The 14,308-nt window shown below is 38.4% G+C and overlaps 3 protein-coding genes across 5 annotated transcripts; 1 reads left to right on the top strand and 2 right to left on the bottom strand.

Annotated features, from left to right (window-relative positions):
- Positions 1–1,396: 1,396 nt before the first annotated feature.
- LOC306904731 (tripartite motif-containing protein 16-like) lies at positions 1,397–5,472 on the bottom strand. 2 transcript variants are annotated; one of them, XM_079474782.1, is made up of 6 exons: positions 4,784–5,472; positions 4,566–4,661; positions 4,248–4,481; positions 3,527–3,674; positions 3,368–3,415; positions 1,397–3,114 (listed from the first exon to the last, which is right to left on the bottom strand). In XM_079474782.1, exons 1-6 carry the CDS (start codon positions 5,351–5,353, stop codon positions 2,585–2,587), a joined length of 1,626 nt encoding a protein of 541 aa, XP_079330908.1. In that variant the 5' UTR covers positions 5,354–5,472; the 3' UTR covers positions 1,397–2,584. The 2 variants fall into 2 exon arrangements, with proteins under 2 accessions (XP_079330908.1, XP_079330909.1); XM_079474783.1 differs by having other exon boundaries at positions 1,592–3,114; positions 3,527–3,665; positions 4,784–5,464.
- A 252-nt stretch (positions 5,473–5,724) lies between these two features.
- On the top strand, positions 5,725–8,917 carry rpf2 (ribosome production factor 2 homolog). Its single transcript, XM_079474800.1, has 10 exons — positions 5,725–5,822; positions 6,431–6,563; positions 6,789–6,826; positions 7,024–7,063; positions 7,149–7,230; positions 7,320–7,396; positions 7,485–7,584; positions 7,804–7,906; positions 8,008–8,152; positions 8,289–8,917. Exons 1-10 carry the CDS (start codon positions 5,800–5,802, stop codon positions 8,463–8,465), a joined length of 918 nt encoding a protein of 305 aa, XP_079330926.1. The 5' UTR covers positions 5,725–5,799; the 3' UTR covers positions 8,466–8,917.
- Positions 8,918–9,465: 548 nt separating this feature from the next.
- On the bottom strand, positions 9,466–12,274 carry LOC306904745 (tripartite motif-containing protein 16-like). Of its 2 annotated transcripts, XM_079474802.1 has the most exons (3): positions 11,816–12,274; positions 11,648–11,707; positions 9,466–11,236 (listed from the first exon to the last, which is right to left on the bottom strand). In XM_079474802.1, exons 1-3 carry the CDS (start codon positions 12,105–12,107, stop codon positions 10,704–10,706), a joined length of 885 nt encoding a protein of 294 aa, XP_079330928.1. In that variant the 5' UTR covers positions 12,108–12,274; the 3' UTR covers positions 9,466–10,703. The 2 variants fall into 2 exon arrangements, with proteins under 2 accessions (XP_079330928.1, XP_079330929.1); XM_079474803.1 differs by lacking the exon at positions 11,648–11,707 and having other exon boundaries at positions 9,675–11,236; positions 11,816–12,203.
- Between the last annotated feature and the right edge of the window lie 2,034 nt (positions 12,275–14,308).

The following is a 14,308-nucleotide window of genomic DNA, read 5'->3' as shown; positions in this document are numbered from 1 at the left end:
TTAGTAATGTGCCACAACCATCTAAAGATTGAATGGTCTTTATATTCATTTCTGTCTGAACTCATTTACCTGCCAGAGATCCTGTTCTCCTACATGGCTGCAATCTCTCAGCTTTCTCCTCCCGTCGTTTTGAGTCTTTTGTGTGTTTTGAGTGTAACTGGGTTTATTTGCACGAGTGTCGCTTGCAGAAGTTTGTATTTTCACTGTGGTTTTGCTTTAGTCTTTAGTGTCTGAAGGAATGGTTTTGAAATGCGTATGGATGGATGAACATGGATTGAGATTGTGTATCCTGCAGGTATTGATCAGTAATTCTCACAGACTTCAACAGTATAATAAACCCTTCAGTGTGTGCCGGATGAGGATATGTATAAACACTGTATCTGTGTATGTCTGTGGTTTTATTACGGCATGTGTGTGACTGCGCAGACGCTTGGTTTGGACTGTTTGTTAAATGCTGAAGCTTTAGTTTTTCATGTGTTCAGTTGAAGTTTTACTTGAATGTCCTGTGATCTCAAGCACAAGTCCAGCAGTCGTGTCTGTTAAACTGCTGACCTTTTTTATAATAAATCATTCAAAATCAACCTTGTTTTGTCTGCTTTTTAAATGTCTCCATATTTGTAAACGGCTTGATGGTGTCAAGCTTTTCTAAAACAAGATTAATATGGCAAGAACTTTATTCAGTAACCTGTCTGCTCGGATTCAGCTGATGCACATGCACGGAAAGAGAAACTGGCACGGTAATGGGCACCAAAATATATTTTAAACAAATTGAAAGATCCGTTTCATGATTCAATTTCAGAATGCTGTAAGTTTAGACTTATTCTGAATTACCGTTTTTCGATTAAAGATCAGCGATCCCTTTTTTTGTGCTTTTATAATAAATACTTCACCACTGTGAAAGAGTTAGAATTATCATTTTTTTTAATTTTAATGCTGACTAAGATTGGAGTTTGTGAAAAGCAGCCTGTGTGTAGGTGCATTTGAATCTGGGATGCGGTCATAAGCTATTTGGTAAAGAGAAAAGCGTTTCACACTTTAAAATCTTGTATCAGTCCACTATAAGTTAAATAATACGAACTTGTCACCACGTGGTCTAAAGACATTCAACAAACCTTTAAAATGAAACTTTAAAGGTCCATTGTGGGATTTTAAACAGCATCTAGTGGTGAGGTTGTGAACTGCAACCAACGGCTCGCTCCTCCCTCCCTCCCTTTCGAAGCGCTACGGTGGCTGACACAGCTGACTAAGATGTCTTGATTTTCGCTTTGCTGTAGGAGATGATGTATTTATGAAACGCGTTCTGTAGAGCAGTTTGTCCGTTTGGGGCTACTGTAGAAACAACATGATGAATTCAATAGCTCATTCTAAGATGATGAAAAAAGGTCTTTATACACCTCTCAACACACGGTCATGTTTATTATATTGCATTTCTGTTCACAGGTACTCTAAAAATTACACATTGGACGTTAAAATACATTACATTTTACAGGGTTTTTGGGTGAAATATTCCTTTAAATTTCATCATTGTTGGTAACTCTTCATAATAAGATTTCATTTGTCAACATTATACATTAATGAAAATGAGCTATATATGCTGAATTGTGTTTATTGATCTTTGCTAAAAAAACAGTTGCTCATTGTTACATCAAACAAATACAGGATTTGATTTTTAATGTGTTAGTAAGCGGTCAAATAAATCATATTTAGGTGCTTGTCCCTATTTTCTGTCTGTTCTACTCTTAATTTAACACGGTTCCCCGTCATTAACCTGCTGATGTCATCACCCCCAATAAAACAGCATGGCAGACAGCCAATCACAGAGCAGATGTGTTATTACACTTATGATCACTCTATGCATGTTCAAATTGAAAGTCTTTGGATTGTTTTTAACCACATGTTTTGATAATAAAAAAAGATATAATAAATAACTATCACATTAAAACAGATTTTTAAAGTGAAATAAACATTTATTTAAAGGTTTATACAAATTCAAAAAAATACTATGACACCAAGATAATAAATGCAAAACTGAGACCTGAAAACATTTTGTTCATCTCAAAACTCACTGACAGATCAAATATTTAAGCAATTGAAAGAGTCTATAAGGGTCATGTCATATATTCTGTTTTTGTTATATACAGTGCTAAAATAACCAAATAATGAATTAAGGAGCTGCAAAGTGAAAGAAAAGAAACTGTCTACATATCATCTGTAAAATATATATATTATATATAGTAGACTCGGGTTATCTCAAAAAGTGGGATGCTGTGTTACTGTAAATAACTTACTGAACAAATTACTGCAAGTAGGTGTCTGACTACAGTAAAACACAAACTACAATTTTAAGACAGAGTAGTTTCAAACTGAAATGGACTATTAATGAGATTATAAAAAAGAAATAAAGTAAAAACATGTGATAAGTTACTGAGCAAATAATTTGTGCAGTGTAATAAAATACTTGATTTATTCTGAAAGGTGGAGGGGACGGTGGTGCGGTGACTCCAAGATAACGTTTACCTACAGGCCTCCAAATGTTAAGAACCGACCCTGCTGACGTTATCTGTGATCTCTCTAAAATATAGATCTATAGATCACAGAGTTTCACTGATGATCTATAATAAACATAAAATCCAGGATAGAGCGGTTGAGTGAATGTGGTGCTGATGCTGTGGATGAGGGTCATTGTGTCAGAGACGCTGTAGAAGGACAGAATTCCTGCTCTCTCATCCACATACACTCCTATTCTATCAGATCTGAGCTTTACAGAGAGATCAGTGCTGATGTTATTGTGTTTGAATGAGTAACTGGAGCGAGAGCAGATCAAACTCCAGGACTGATCATTACGTCCAAACAAACATTCATCACCTCGTCCCTTCCTCCTGATGCTCTTATATGACACTGAAATATCCACACGAACACCGGTCCACTCAATCTCCCAGTAAGAGCGTCCACACACACTCTCTCTACACAACACCTGCCACACATCATTAAATCTGTCTGGATGATCAGGATACTGATGCTCTTGTGGGTAAGTGTTTGTAATCTCTCTGTTGTCCTCAGACAGACTGAGATGTTCATTCACTGTGTTTAGATCCAGAGTCAACTGAAGAGAATCTGAGGAAGAAAACGATACAGAACGATGAATTTAAAGATGAAAATGAACATCTGTTCAATGTGTTGTATCTGAACTCTCTATAACTATTCAGAGTCACTATTCGGTTTATCTTGAAACACAACTTTTTTTTCGATGGCAGGAGTCACAGAGGATTATTATTGATTTATATTTATTAGAAACACAGATCATGTTGTCGTTCATTGTTCGGATCCTCCTTCAGAGGAGATATTTCATCAATCTCAGTGTGTTTACATTGTAAGAAGTCGTCTCTGATCCTGGGGACAGTGTTGGTATGTGTGTCTGTAGAAATCAGCAGATATAAACAGTGTCAATCTCATGATATTCATTCTCTGGACCGTATTTCTAATATGATGTCAGATTAGATTAGATGATGAATGTTCAGTGTTTTACCGGAGATCTGTCTCGTGTGCTGTGTGCAGAAATCCTGCAGTTTGTCTCTCAGCTGACCGACAGATTCTCTCACAGCATCAAAAGAAAAGAGGAAAGTGACACTGATGTCGTCTGAAGATTCAGGAGGTGCAGAGAGAGACTGAAAACTCTACACCATCAGATAAACACAAACACCATCACAACAACCACTGTCACGTTCATCATGATCTTCATCTTTACTTCCACATCTTCAACAGCTCTATACAGCACTTTTACAACCACGTTCCTCCTACATTCTTACACAATTTATTTCCTTGTAGGTGGATTAGAGGTCATGAAGAGAACTTGAATGGGAATGTACAATGAAACATCATAATCTAGTATTTAAAAATGATTCAATGTTCAGACACAACAATCTGCAGAAGGTCTCAATAATGATGGATATTTATCAGTTTTGATTAACCAAAAAAACAGACATTTCTAATGAAACATCTGTTTCTGTCCCCAGTTCTTATCAAACTACATACTGTGCGCAGAATTCATACATTTTTCGCATTATTTATACCAGCAAAGATTGTAATTATTTTGAATTACTCTGTAATGATACAATACTTCTCAATCATACTAAATGTATTATATACAGTATATTATTGCAGTTTTGTAATAAATCACCACATTACTGTAATTGACATGACCAAAATAAAAGAATAAAAACGGCATTTGGCAAAATGTCCTCTGTTACCTTCAGCAAATGGATGTGATGATGTGAGTGTAAAAGCTTCTCCAGCTCAGCGTCTCTCCTCCTCAGATCATCGATCTCCTGCTTCAGTCGCTCCAAGAGTCCTTCAGCTGAACTCACTGCAGCCGTCTCCTGATCTCTGATCAGCTGTGTGACCTCAGAGCGTCTTCTCTCAATGGACGAGATCAGTTCAGTGAACATCATCTCACAGTCCTCCACTGCTGTCTGTGCACACCGCTGTTACACACACACACACACATTACTGTGAGACACACTGAGACTTCACTGAGACTCTTCTGAGATCTTCTGCTCCAAACTCACCTTGTGAGACTCAACAGCATCTTTGAGCTTCTGAAGGTCTTTCTGTTTCTTCTGGATCTGCTGCTGAAGTTTATTCTTTGTTTCTCCAAACTGACTCTGAAGAATTGAACACAATGACTGTATAACAGAGTCTGTTTGAACTATTAATGGTCATTTAGCTCAGTAAACTTCTATGGTAAGACAATGAAAAAGCATCTTTTGAAGAATAAAATAAGCACCTGTTTCTCCGTCCACGCTGCAGCAGATGATACAGCGTCATGTGTTCTGTGTTCATCTATACACTGAACACATATAAGCTTCTGATCCGTGCGACAGTAAATCTCCAGAATCTTGTGGTGTTGAGGGCAGATCATGTCATGAAGTGGTTCAGTGGCGTCTATCAGGTTGTGTCTTTGACCTCTGAAGAGATTCTCATGTTGCTCCAGATGAGTTTGACAGTAAGAGTTGAGACACATCAGACAGGATTTGATGGCTTTGTGTTTTCTTCCAGTACAGACGTCACACTCCACATCTCCAGCGGAACAGTGATCAGAAACAGCACATTTAGTCTTCTTCAGTTTCTCCGTCATCTCAGCAAACATCACATTCTTTGCTAGAACAGGTCTTGGACTGAAGGTTTGTCTGCACTGAGGGCAGCTGTAGATTCCCGTCTGATCTTCTGGATTCCAGCAGTCTGTGATACATCTCATACAGTAAGTGTGTCCACAGGGAACAGTCACTGGATCCTTCAGTAGATCCAGACACACTGAACACATGAAGTGATCCTCTGAAATACTCGCTTCTGCCATTTCACTGTATCAACACACACAGATAGAAGGTTCAACTGTGAAAGACGCACACAGGTAACAAGTATAAGATGCAGTCACCAAAAACCTTCTTACTTTCACTTTCACAACTACACGCTATTGGTTCAATTCCCCGTCACTCATCTGCCCCACTGGCGTCATCTCCCAATCAAACAGCGGGCCACCCACACCCTAAGGGTACACATCAAACCAACATTTAATCATTAAAACATCGGATTGTATGTTGTGTAAAGATGAAAAAGATTTGTTGTATGTTTCACGTTTCATAATACAAATCACCAATGACACGTAATCGTTGTAATGACGCGGCAAAGGACTTTTATTTTGTATATTTACCGGGGTAAAGCGGAAGTTGTTTTATTTTGAACGCTGGCTTCACTCTGACGCTTTCACGTGTTTCCGTCAACGAGGAGCAGCGGAATAAAACCATGACACAGTCAGACGGGATCGTGTAAGTTTACGTTATATTCGATCATCTGTGTGCAGTTAGTTAATGTCGTGTTAGATGATGCGTGCAACGTAGTGCGTTTGGTAGTAAACTTGTTTTAGTGCAAGATCTAATCTTGCCAGCTTTCTCAGCTCGAGACACGTGAAGCTGAAATCATGTTGTTTTTAAAGATCTCTGAATTGTTTAGTAGCATCAGCACCCTCACGAGCAGCAGGACCGAGATAGAGTGAAGTTGGTTAAACCGAGTGCGACTATGAGATGTTTTGCCCTTTATGCCTTTGGGCTGGACGTAACAGTGCCCGGGATTCGAACCCACATCCGTTGCGTTGCTAACACAACCACAATATGCTATTTCAATGAGGCATTTCCAATAAAATACACGAGAGTACTGTTTGTTTCTGAATAACAATAGAAGGATATGTTTTTTAAATATATAATGTCAATATATGTATTCTCTTTGGAAAATAAGTGTACTGTGTTCTTTCTGTGTGATGATATGTACCATCCCTGAACCTAACGTGCATGTCAACAGGTTCTGTAACATAATGAATCTCAACTGTGCTTTTGGTAAATATCAAGTTTGTGATCTTATTTTCAACTCTTTCTTTCAGGAGGCCGAAAACCAAGCGCGCTAAGCGCTTTCTTGAGAGCCGAGCACCCAAACTGATAGAAAACGTGAAAAATGCCATGATCATTAAAGGAGGCAACACCAGCGAGACGGTCACTCAAGCCTTGAAGGATGTGGTGAGACGTTTGGTCCTCAGGCTCACTGTTTTAGCAGCAAACGTTACTATCGCTCTTAGTTGAAATGTTGAACAGAAGTCAAGACTCGGATCTAGAGCACATTTATACAAATATACTTTTATATGCCCGACCTCTGACTCAGTGTTTCATTTTAATGATAGTGGTTTGTTTTAGTGTTAAGCCACATTCTTTGTTTAATGTTTTATGTGGTCTGTGTTGTTTCAGTATGCTCTAAAGAAACCAGGTGCTGTGTTGTTCAAAAAGTAAGTCTCTTAAATGATAAACAAGCATGTGGTTTATGATGTGGTCAATCCAGACCAAAATATTGCACACATTATACAAACGTCAGCAGTAGTGCGAGTGGAGCTGTATACCCTCGGTTGTCAGTAACAGAGTCTGCCTTTTATATAGTTTGTTGAATTATTTTTATAGCATCACTAAAACGCTTCTTTCTTCTCAGGAAAAACATAGTAAGGCCATTTGAAGACTCGACAGCGCTGGTGAGTTTACGCTTCGTACGCCATGTCTTCATTAATATGTCATTTCAGTGGCTCATTGTGTAACATGATGTTTACCGTCCTACAGGAATTCTTCTCCAAGAAATCCGATTGCTCCTTGTTTCTTTTTGGCTCACACAACAAGAAGAGACCACACAATCTCGTATTTGGTAAGTTCATTCAATGAATCATGAAGCGCCAAACACTTCAGAATGGCTGGTTTTGTCAAAAGTAACGTGTTTACTTTTGTTTGTCACAGGTCGCATGTTTGATTTCCATGTGCTGGACATGTTTGAGCTCGGCATTGAGAAGTTTGTCTCTCTTAAAGACGTTAAGGTAAACCAGCCTTTTTTATTCGATGCGGTGCGATTCATGTTTTTATTTATTTGATGGCAACTAAAGACCGTCTCTGTTGTCTCTGAAGAAGGACAAGTGTCCCGAGGGCACCAAACCAATGTTGGTGTTTGCTGGCGACATGTTTGACACAGATAATGAACATAAACGATTGAGGAGCATTCTGACAGGTAATGTACCATCGATTCTCACTTCTCATAAAATAATGACTCCGATCACGTCCTGCCTTACAAACGATCCATATACCATATTTTTCTTCTATGATGTCGTTTTAGCCTCGTGGATCCACATGCTCATATATTAAAGACCACAGTGTTGTTTACGCTTCAGTGTCTTTTGGGTTAACAGTTACGCATGATAACACTATACGCTGTGTATATTTCCGTCAGATTTCTTCTGTGGTCCCAGAGTAAACGCTGTACGTCTGGCAGGACTCGAGCACGTGCTTCACTTCACTGCGCTGGACGACAAGATTTACATGCGCAGCTACAAGTAAAACACAAACTTTTCACTTCATCTACACGTGATCTGTGTCAGACAGAGATTGCTGGTGATCCGGTCGTGTGATTTGGTTTTATCACTGATGTTCACAGAGTATTGCTGAAGAAATCTGGCTGTCGGACCCCCAGGATTGAACTGGAGGAGATCGGACCTTCCTTTGATTTTGTCATGAGGAGAAGTCACATGGCGTCAGATGACCTGTTCAGATCTGCACACAGACGGCCCAAAGGCGTGAAGGTCAGACGCTTGACAAACGTCACGTGCAATAGATTGTTATTTGTGTTATATTTTGATGTATTCCGTTAGTTGAATACATCTTCATCTATTCACTTCTTTTAAACTTCATCACATTGTGTCTTTTATACCCGCACAGCCTAAGAAAAAGAAGAACATATCCCATGATGCCTTTGGCAGCAGATTGGGCCGTATTCACATGCAGAAGCAGAATCTGGACAAACTGCAGACACGCAAGATGAAGGGCCTGAAGAAAAGGAAAGGAGAGATCACGGCAGAGGCCACGTCCCCCAAACTGCCCAGAACTGATGAATGACATCACTGTGGTGTTTGAATCAAACCCACACTGTTGCATTGTGGGACTGTGTGTGTGTTTGAAGCTTACAAATCCTAAACAAGCTTTGAAGCAAATCCAGTTCACGTATGGATGGCGGTTAGACTCAGACTTTATCATGGACTGATATTTACAGGGAGAAAGATTTCTTTCACTCCAACAGATTTACATTTATTATTGACTATCACTGGAGTATCACATATGTTGTGATATAAGTGTCATTGTAATAAAAAGATTCTTTCAAAACTAATGCTTTTGTGTGACTATTGTGACTATAGGTCATTGTCAAGATTGTCAGAACGGAGCTTTAGTGAGAACTCTTGAGTATATTGATATCTGAGCATAATTTTCTATGCACGATGAGAAATTACTAAAGTGTATGAATAAAGAAATGATTAAATACACGCAGAAATGAAGTGATAAAGGTAATATGCAATTCATTTTATTGTACAGTCTTTCCAATCCATATCTGCTCAGAGCAAGGTTTGATCGCGCGGGCACCATGACGTCTGAGTTGTGTAACTAGAGCCCTCATGCCAAGTCATACTCATAACATACTTTTTATATTATTTCTGTTGTTTCTTTCATATAATGATTGGTTCATTTGTTTATTGGAACATTTCTCTGTGTATTATTTCACGTTAAGTCATTTAAGCACATCAGTAGATCCACTGTATGCTTCGCTCTCAAGCTGTTGCTTTTTTTGGTGCCGTTGTCATGGTGAATAGCAATATTTGATGATGGTTTTTTTATGGTCGTGGTGCACATGCTTAACCCAGTGTAAAAAAACTCGAGTTTCTCATTTCTAAGCAAAGCAACTCTTGAGTTCAAGGTTTGACCTAGAGTTGGTTGAACCTCCTTATTGAAACAGGCCCCGGGAAACACTGGGTATATTATTTTAATATAATTAGTTAAATATTGATAATGTAAGGAACGCTCAGTGGTTTCGTTTGCTCCTCTAAATAAAATCACGCTGTCTTTTAATATCTTTTAATGATAAAAAAGATTTAGGGATATCATTCTCAGATTTAGTCTTTAGCTGTGATGAGTTTTTCTGAAGGGTTCTGTCAAAAGAACATCACTATTATAATCACTTAAAAACGCTTTCAAATAAGTTGTAAATAGAAACGACAACCAAACCAGTGCACTCTAAATAAACAGCTGAAGAATAAATACTGTAAGACACCATGTCAGAGACAGTTTTCTTACTTTATGTTCAGGTAAAATGATCAGTTTTGTTTCCTTCTGTGAACTACTCACAAAGTTTCTTCCCAATTTCAAATAAACATTTGTTCAGACCTCAAATACTGTAAAGAAAACCTGATTCACTTTTAAGCAACACAACAGTCATATTTCTACATTATTCTAAATGATTTTTTATGTGAAAATCTTCGTTTTTTAATGACATGCTGTCAGTCTTTCACATTGCTCTTGGATGACTTTACATCACTCCTGAGGTTTGATTTGACAAACACTGGACTAGAATGACCACAATACATCTTGAAATGCCTAGAAATTTTAAATACAAATTTTAAATTGTCTATTTGTCAATTTTTTTCTGCGGCTGTATTTCTTCCTCCCCATCTGTAAAAGTTAAAATACTTCACAGCTTCATTAAAGCAAAAAGTTTGTCTGACAAAAGCATCACATCATTTCTGTGTGTTTTAAATGCTATCTACATTTAGAATCATTTCATTGACATCAAATAAATATTTGAATACCAAATTAATTTAAAATTTCTAATCATTGTCTAACCATGCATCTTTACTTTCAATATTCATTCAATTCAATTTTATTTATAAAGCGCTTTTCCACTGTGCATTGTTACAAAACAGCTTTACAGGAGAAAATAAGAAAAACAGAAAAACATTAAAGAGGTAAAACACAACACAGTACATGATGTTTATAGAACAAGCAAGATCATTCTAGTAAATAATATCTAATGTCAGCATCTCCCGGTGGTTTATTTATCATATTTTGCATTAAGTGAATGCTTGGCTGTAAAGATGTGTCTTTAATCTAGATTTCAATTGTGCGAGTGTGTCGGACCCTCGAATAGTATCAGGAATAGGGAATCATAATATCCAGTATTCCTTTAATTTTCCATCTTTTTATTGACCACTGATTTATAACCAGATGTTTAATATTACACATCATTATTTGCCAAAAAGATGAACATATTATTTGATTGACATTGAGAAATGTTTCAACTTTTTTCATCTACTGATCACAGAGTTTCACTGATGATTTATAACAAACATTAAATCCAGGATAGAGCGGTTGAGTGAATGTGGTGCTGATGCTGTGGATGAGGGTCATTGTGTCAGAGACGCTGTAGAAGGACAGAATTCCTGCTCTCTCATCCACATACACTCCTATTCTATCAGATCTGAGCAGCTTTACAGAGAGATCAGTGCTGATGTTATTGTGTCTGAATGAGTAACTGGAGCGAGAGCAGATCAAACTCCAGGACTGATCATTACATCCAAACACACATTCATCACCTCGTCCCTTCCTCCTGATGCTCTTATATGACACTGATATATACACAACACGGCCGGTCCACTCAATCTCCCAGTAAGAGCGTCCACACACACTCTCTCTACACAACACCTGACGCACATTATCAAATCTGTCTGGATGATCACGATACTGACGCTGTTGTGTGTTTGTGTTTGTAATCTCTCTGTTGCCCTCAGACAGACTGAGATGTTTATTTACTGTGTTTAGATCCAGAGTCAACTGAAGAGAATCTGAGGAACATAAAACACATCATCTGCATCATTACAAACCCAAAGTAATAAATCAGACCAAAGTCCTCCATCATTATTGTTTTCCAAGAAATTATGCACTCTGTACAATTAATGCAGTCAAACTGTATGAAATCTTAAATTAATATCTCTATCTTATGATCCCGTCAGCTGTTGTCATATGAACAAATGTGTCACAAGTTTATATAATGCAAACTCATATTTGACACCATATGAACTGAAGATGAGATTCTTACACAAACAATAATTCACTGATTCAAATCATTTGTTCTGGACTCTCTCAACAGCTCTTGATATCACACGTGTCATGAGATTCTTCATTGTTGTGTTTCTCTGTAAAGTTTGTGTGTTTGATGATGTTGTGGATGTGTTGATGTGTTTGGAGACACTTACACTTGAGGAACTGATCTCTGGTCTTGAGTTCAGGACTGAGAATAATCTCTGTGTGTCTCACTTGAGAAATAAACAGACATTTGATTGTCAATCACGTCTCATGAAATCATTTGTGTTTCTACATGATAACAGCTGATGGATGTAAAGAGTCAATGGATGATACTTCACCTCTCTCAGAGATCTTTTCTAGCCCTCGTGTGCAGAAACGCTCCAGTTCGTCTCTCTTCAGTTTCTCCATCACTTTAGTCAGTATGATGTTTTTTGCTAGAACAGGTCTTGGACTGAAGGTTTGTCTGCACTGAGGGCAGCTGTAGATTCCCGTCTGATCTTCTGGATTCCAGCAGTCTGTGATACATCTCATACAGTAAGTGTGTCCACAGGGAACAGTCACTGGATCCTTCAGTAGATCCAGACACACTGAACACATGAAGTGATCCTCTGAAATACTCGCTTCTGCCATTTCACCGTATCAACACACCAAACACTCCACAGATCCAAGTCACTTGAGTTTCTGATTCCCTGATGTCCTGCTTCAATTACTGAGACCTGTGAAAACAGATTCGATAAGTCATGTGGTAAGGTCCATTCGATGGGCACAAAGTCCCTTTTGAAGAAGGAAACACTTCTGTCCAGGTTGCTTGGTCTATCACACACGTGTAGAGGTTTATAACTCTCTTCTAGAGAATCTTCAGTCTTTAATCATTGATGATTTTTGTCATATCTGGTGCTGTGTACTGAGCATTTCACTCTTCCACGGTAATAGTAATAAAACTGCTGTCTTGTTATTAAACACAATGCAGTGTTTAGGTTCAGTCCAACACAAAGTCTGTATAAAGCAAGTGGACACAAAGCTTATACACAGTATGTTTACATGACTTCTAAAGCCAAACATTGTGTACTTTCTGAGGACTGATCAGGAACATTTGAATAAATCTACATGTCAAAAGACTGCGGGTCGAGTCGTCGTAGTACATTCACACAAAAGTGGATCAGAAAAGCTAATAATCCTTTAAAATAGGACAATTTGCATTTAAGTTGACTTTAAACTTTATTGACATCATTTACAAAAGACAGAACACTAAACAACAGCTGTCCACAATTAAAACGTCACTATTTACATTTTTTTTAAATAGTAAAACGCCAGTTCATTGATTCAACAAAGCAAATACTCATAACTTTTCATTTCAATTTGCCTTCCAACAATAACTAAAACACACGCACACACACACACGCACACACGCACACACACACACGCACACACACACACACACACACACACACACACACACACACACACACACACACACACACACACACACACACACACACGTGCTCCTGTGACTAGCTGTGTGTTTCAAATGGGATTTTCTGTATATCGCCCTATCGCTAGTGGTGGAGACATGAAGCCTCATGAAGCTTTTAGCCAAGTTGTTCACAAAAGGGTTCATTTCTCGAAGATTCGTTTACTCACATTACCATCTTGTGGCCAAAGAGTGTAAAGCAAGCAGATAGATTACAGATGTGCCTTGTCTGTGATACACTGTATATTGTGCCAGTTATAAATAACGGTGAAGAAAGAATCTATTTCCACATAGACTAATCTATTTAAATCAATATAATGTGTATTTTCTGCTGGTATATACCGGAGACTATAGCAGTAGAATGGACAATGGACGGAAGAGGCCTCAGATACATTGGCCTAAATCCTGCAACAAAGATTGAGCAACTATTGAGTCTGATCTCGTCCAGCTTTAAGCAGGCCAAAAAGGAGATGTCGAAAGAAAACTGGAGAAGATGGGGGAGATCATCTATAAGTATGGGGTGGAGAGATTTAGAGAACCCAAGGTCACTGAAGGAGACGATGGGCTGGCTGAACTTATCCAGGAGACAAATATGAATTGACAGACTTTGGATTGGATTCAATTTATTGTCATTACACACATACAAGTACAGTGCAACGAAATGTATTGAGTACTTGTGAGAGAAAGGAGGAGCCTCAGTGGAAGAAGGCCACAGAAGAGGAAAGGAAGGGCCTAGAGGCACCATAAGGCGATATTAAAAGTCGACTGGCCTCGCCGCAAAGAGCAGAGAGCTTGAGAAAGCAACATAAGAAAAAGGAGCAAACCATGAGCGCTTCCTACAAAGATCCTTACAAGTTCGTCAGTAGCATCTTTAACAAGGAGAAAACTGGGACCTTTAAAGGACTTGTAGGATGAGCACTTTCAACAAGTTGGTGTGACTTCTTAGGGTCTTCATGAAATGTCTGGAACACATATTGCTTTAAAACACTCAATGGCTTTGTGAACAAATGAGCCTGATCACGGCTAACCAAAACTCTGCCTGAATACAAATTTGAGAGCAAATATAAACATGTGATACACCACATTTAGGTTTGCGTTCACGTTATAGGCCTACATCCATTTGTGTGTCAGTAGCCTGCTGTGTCCCGCAAGTTTAGAATGAATGTAACTTTATCGTCTGCTGGTGCGGACGCAAATATAGCTATACTTATTGTTATATATTGTAAATCCTGAATGTAACCCAGACCTTTCCTTCTGAAATCAACATGTCAGTTTTCTTAGAAGTCTTCACCATTCCCGAAGGTAGTGCACACAAGCCAGTCGGACATGTAATGGGTTGTAGATACATATAGTTTGTTTA

This window comes from Barbatula barbatula (genome assembly GCF_947034865.1).
Source record: "Barbatula barbatula genome assembly, chromosome: 15".
Classification (NCBI taxonomy): Eukaryota; Metazoa; Chordata; class Actinopteri; order Cypriniformes; family Nemacheilidae; genus Barbatula; species Barbatula barbatula.
The sequence above is the reverse complement of the archived record's forward strand: the minus strand, read 5'-3'. Positions and strand labels throughout refer to the sequence as shown.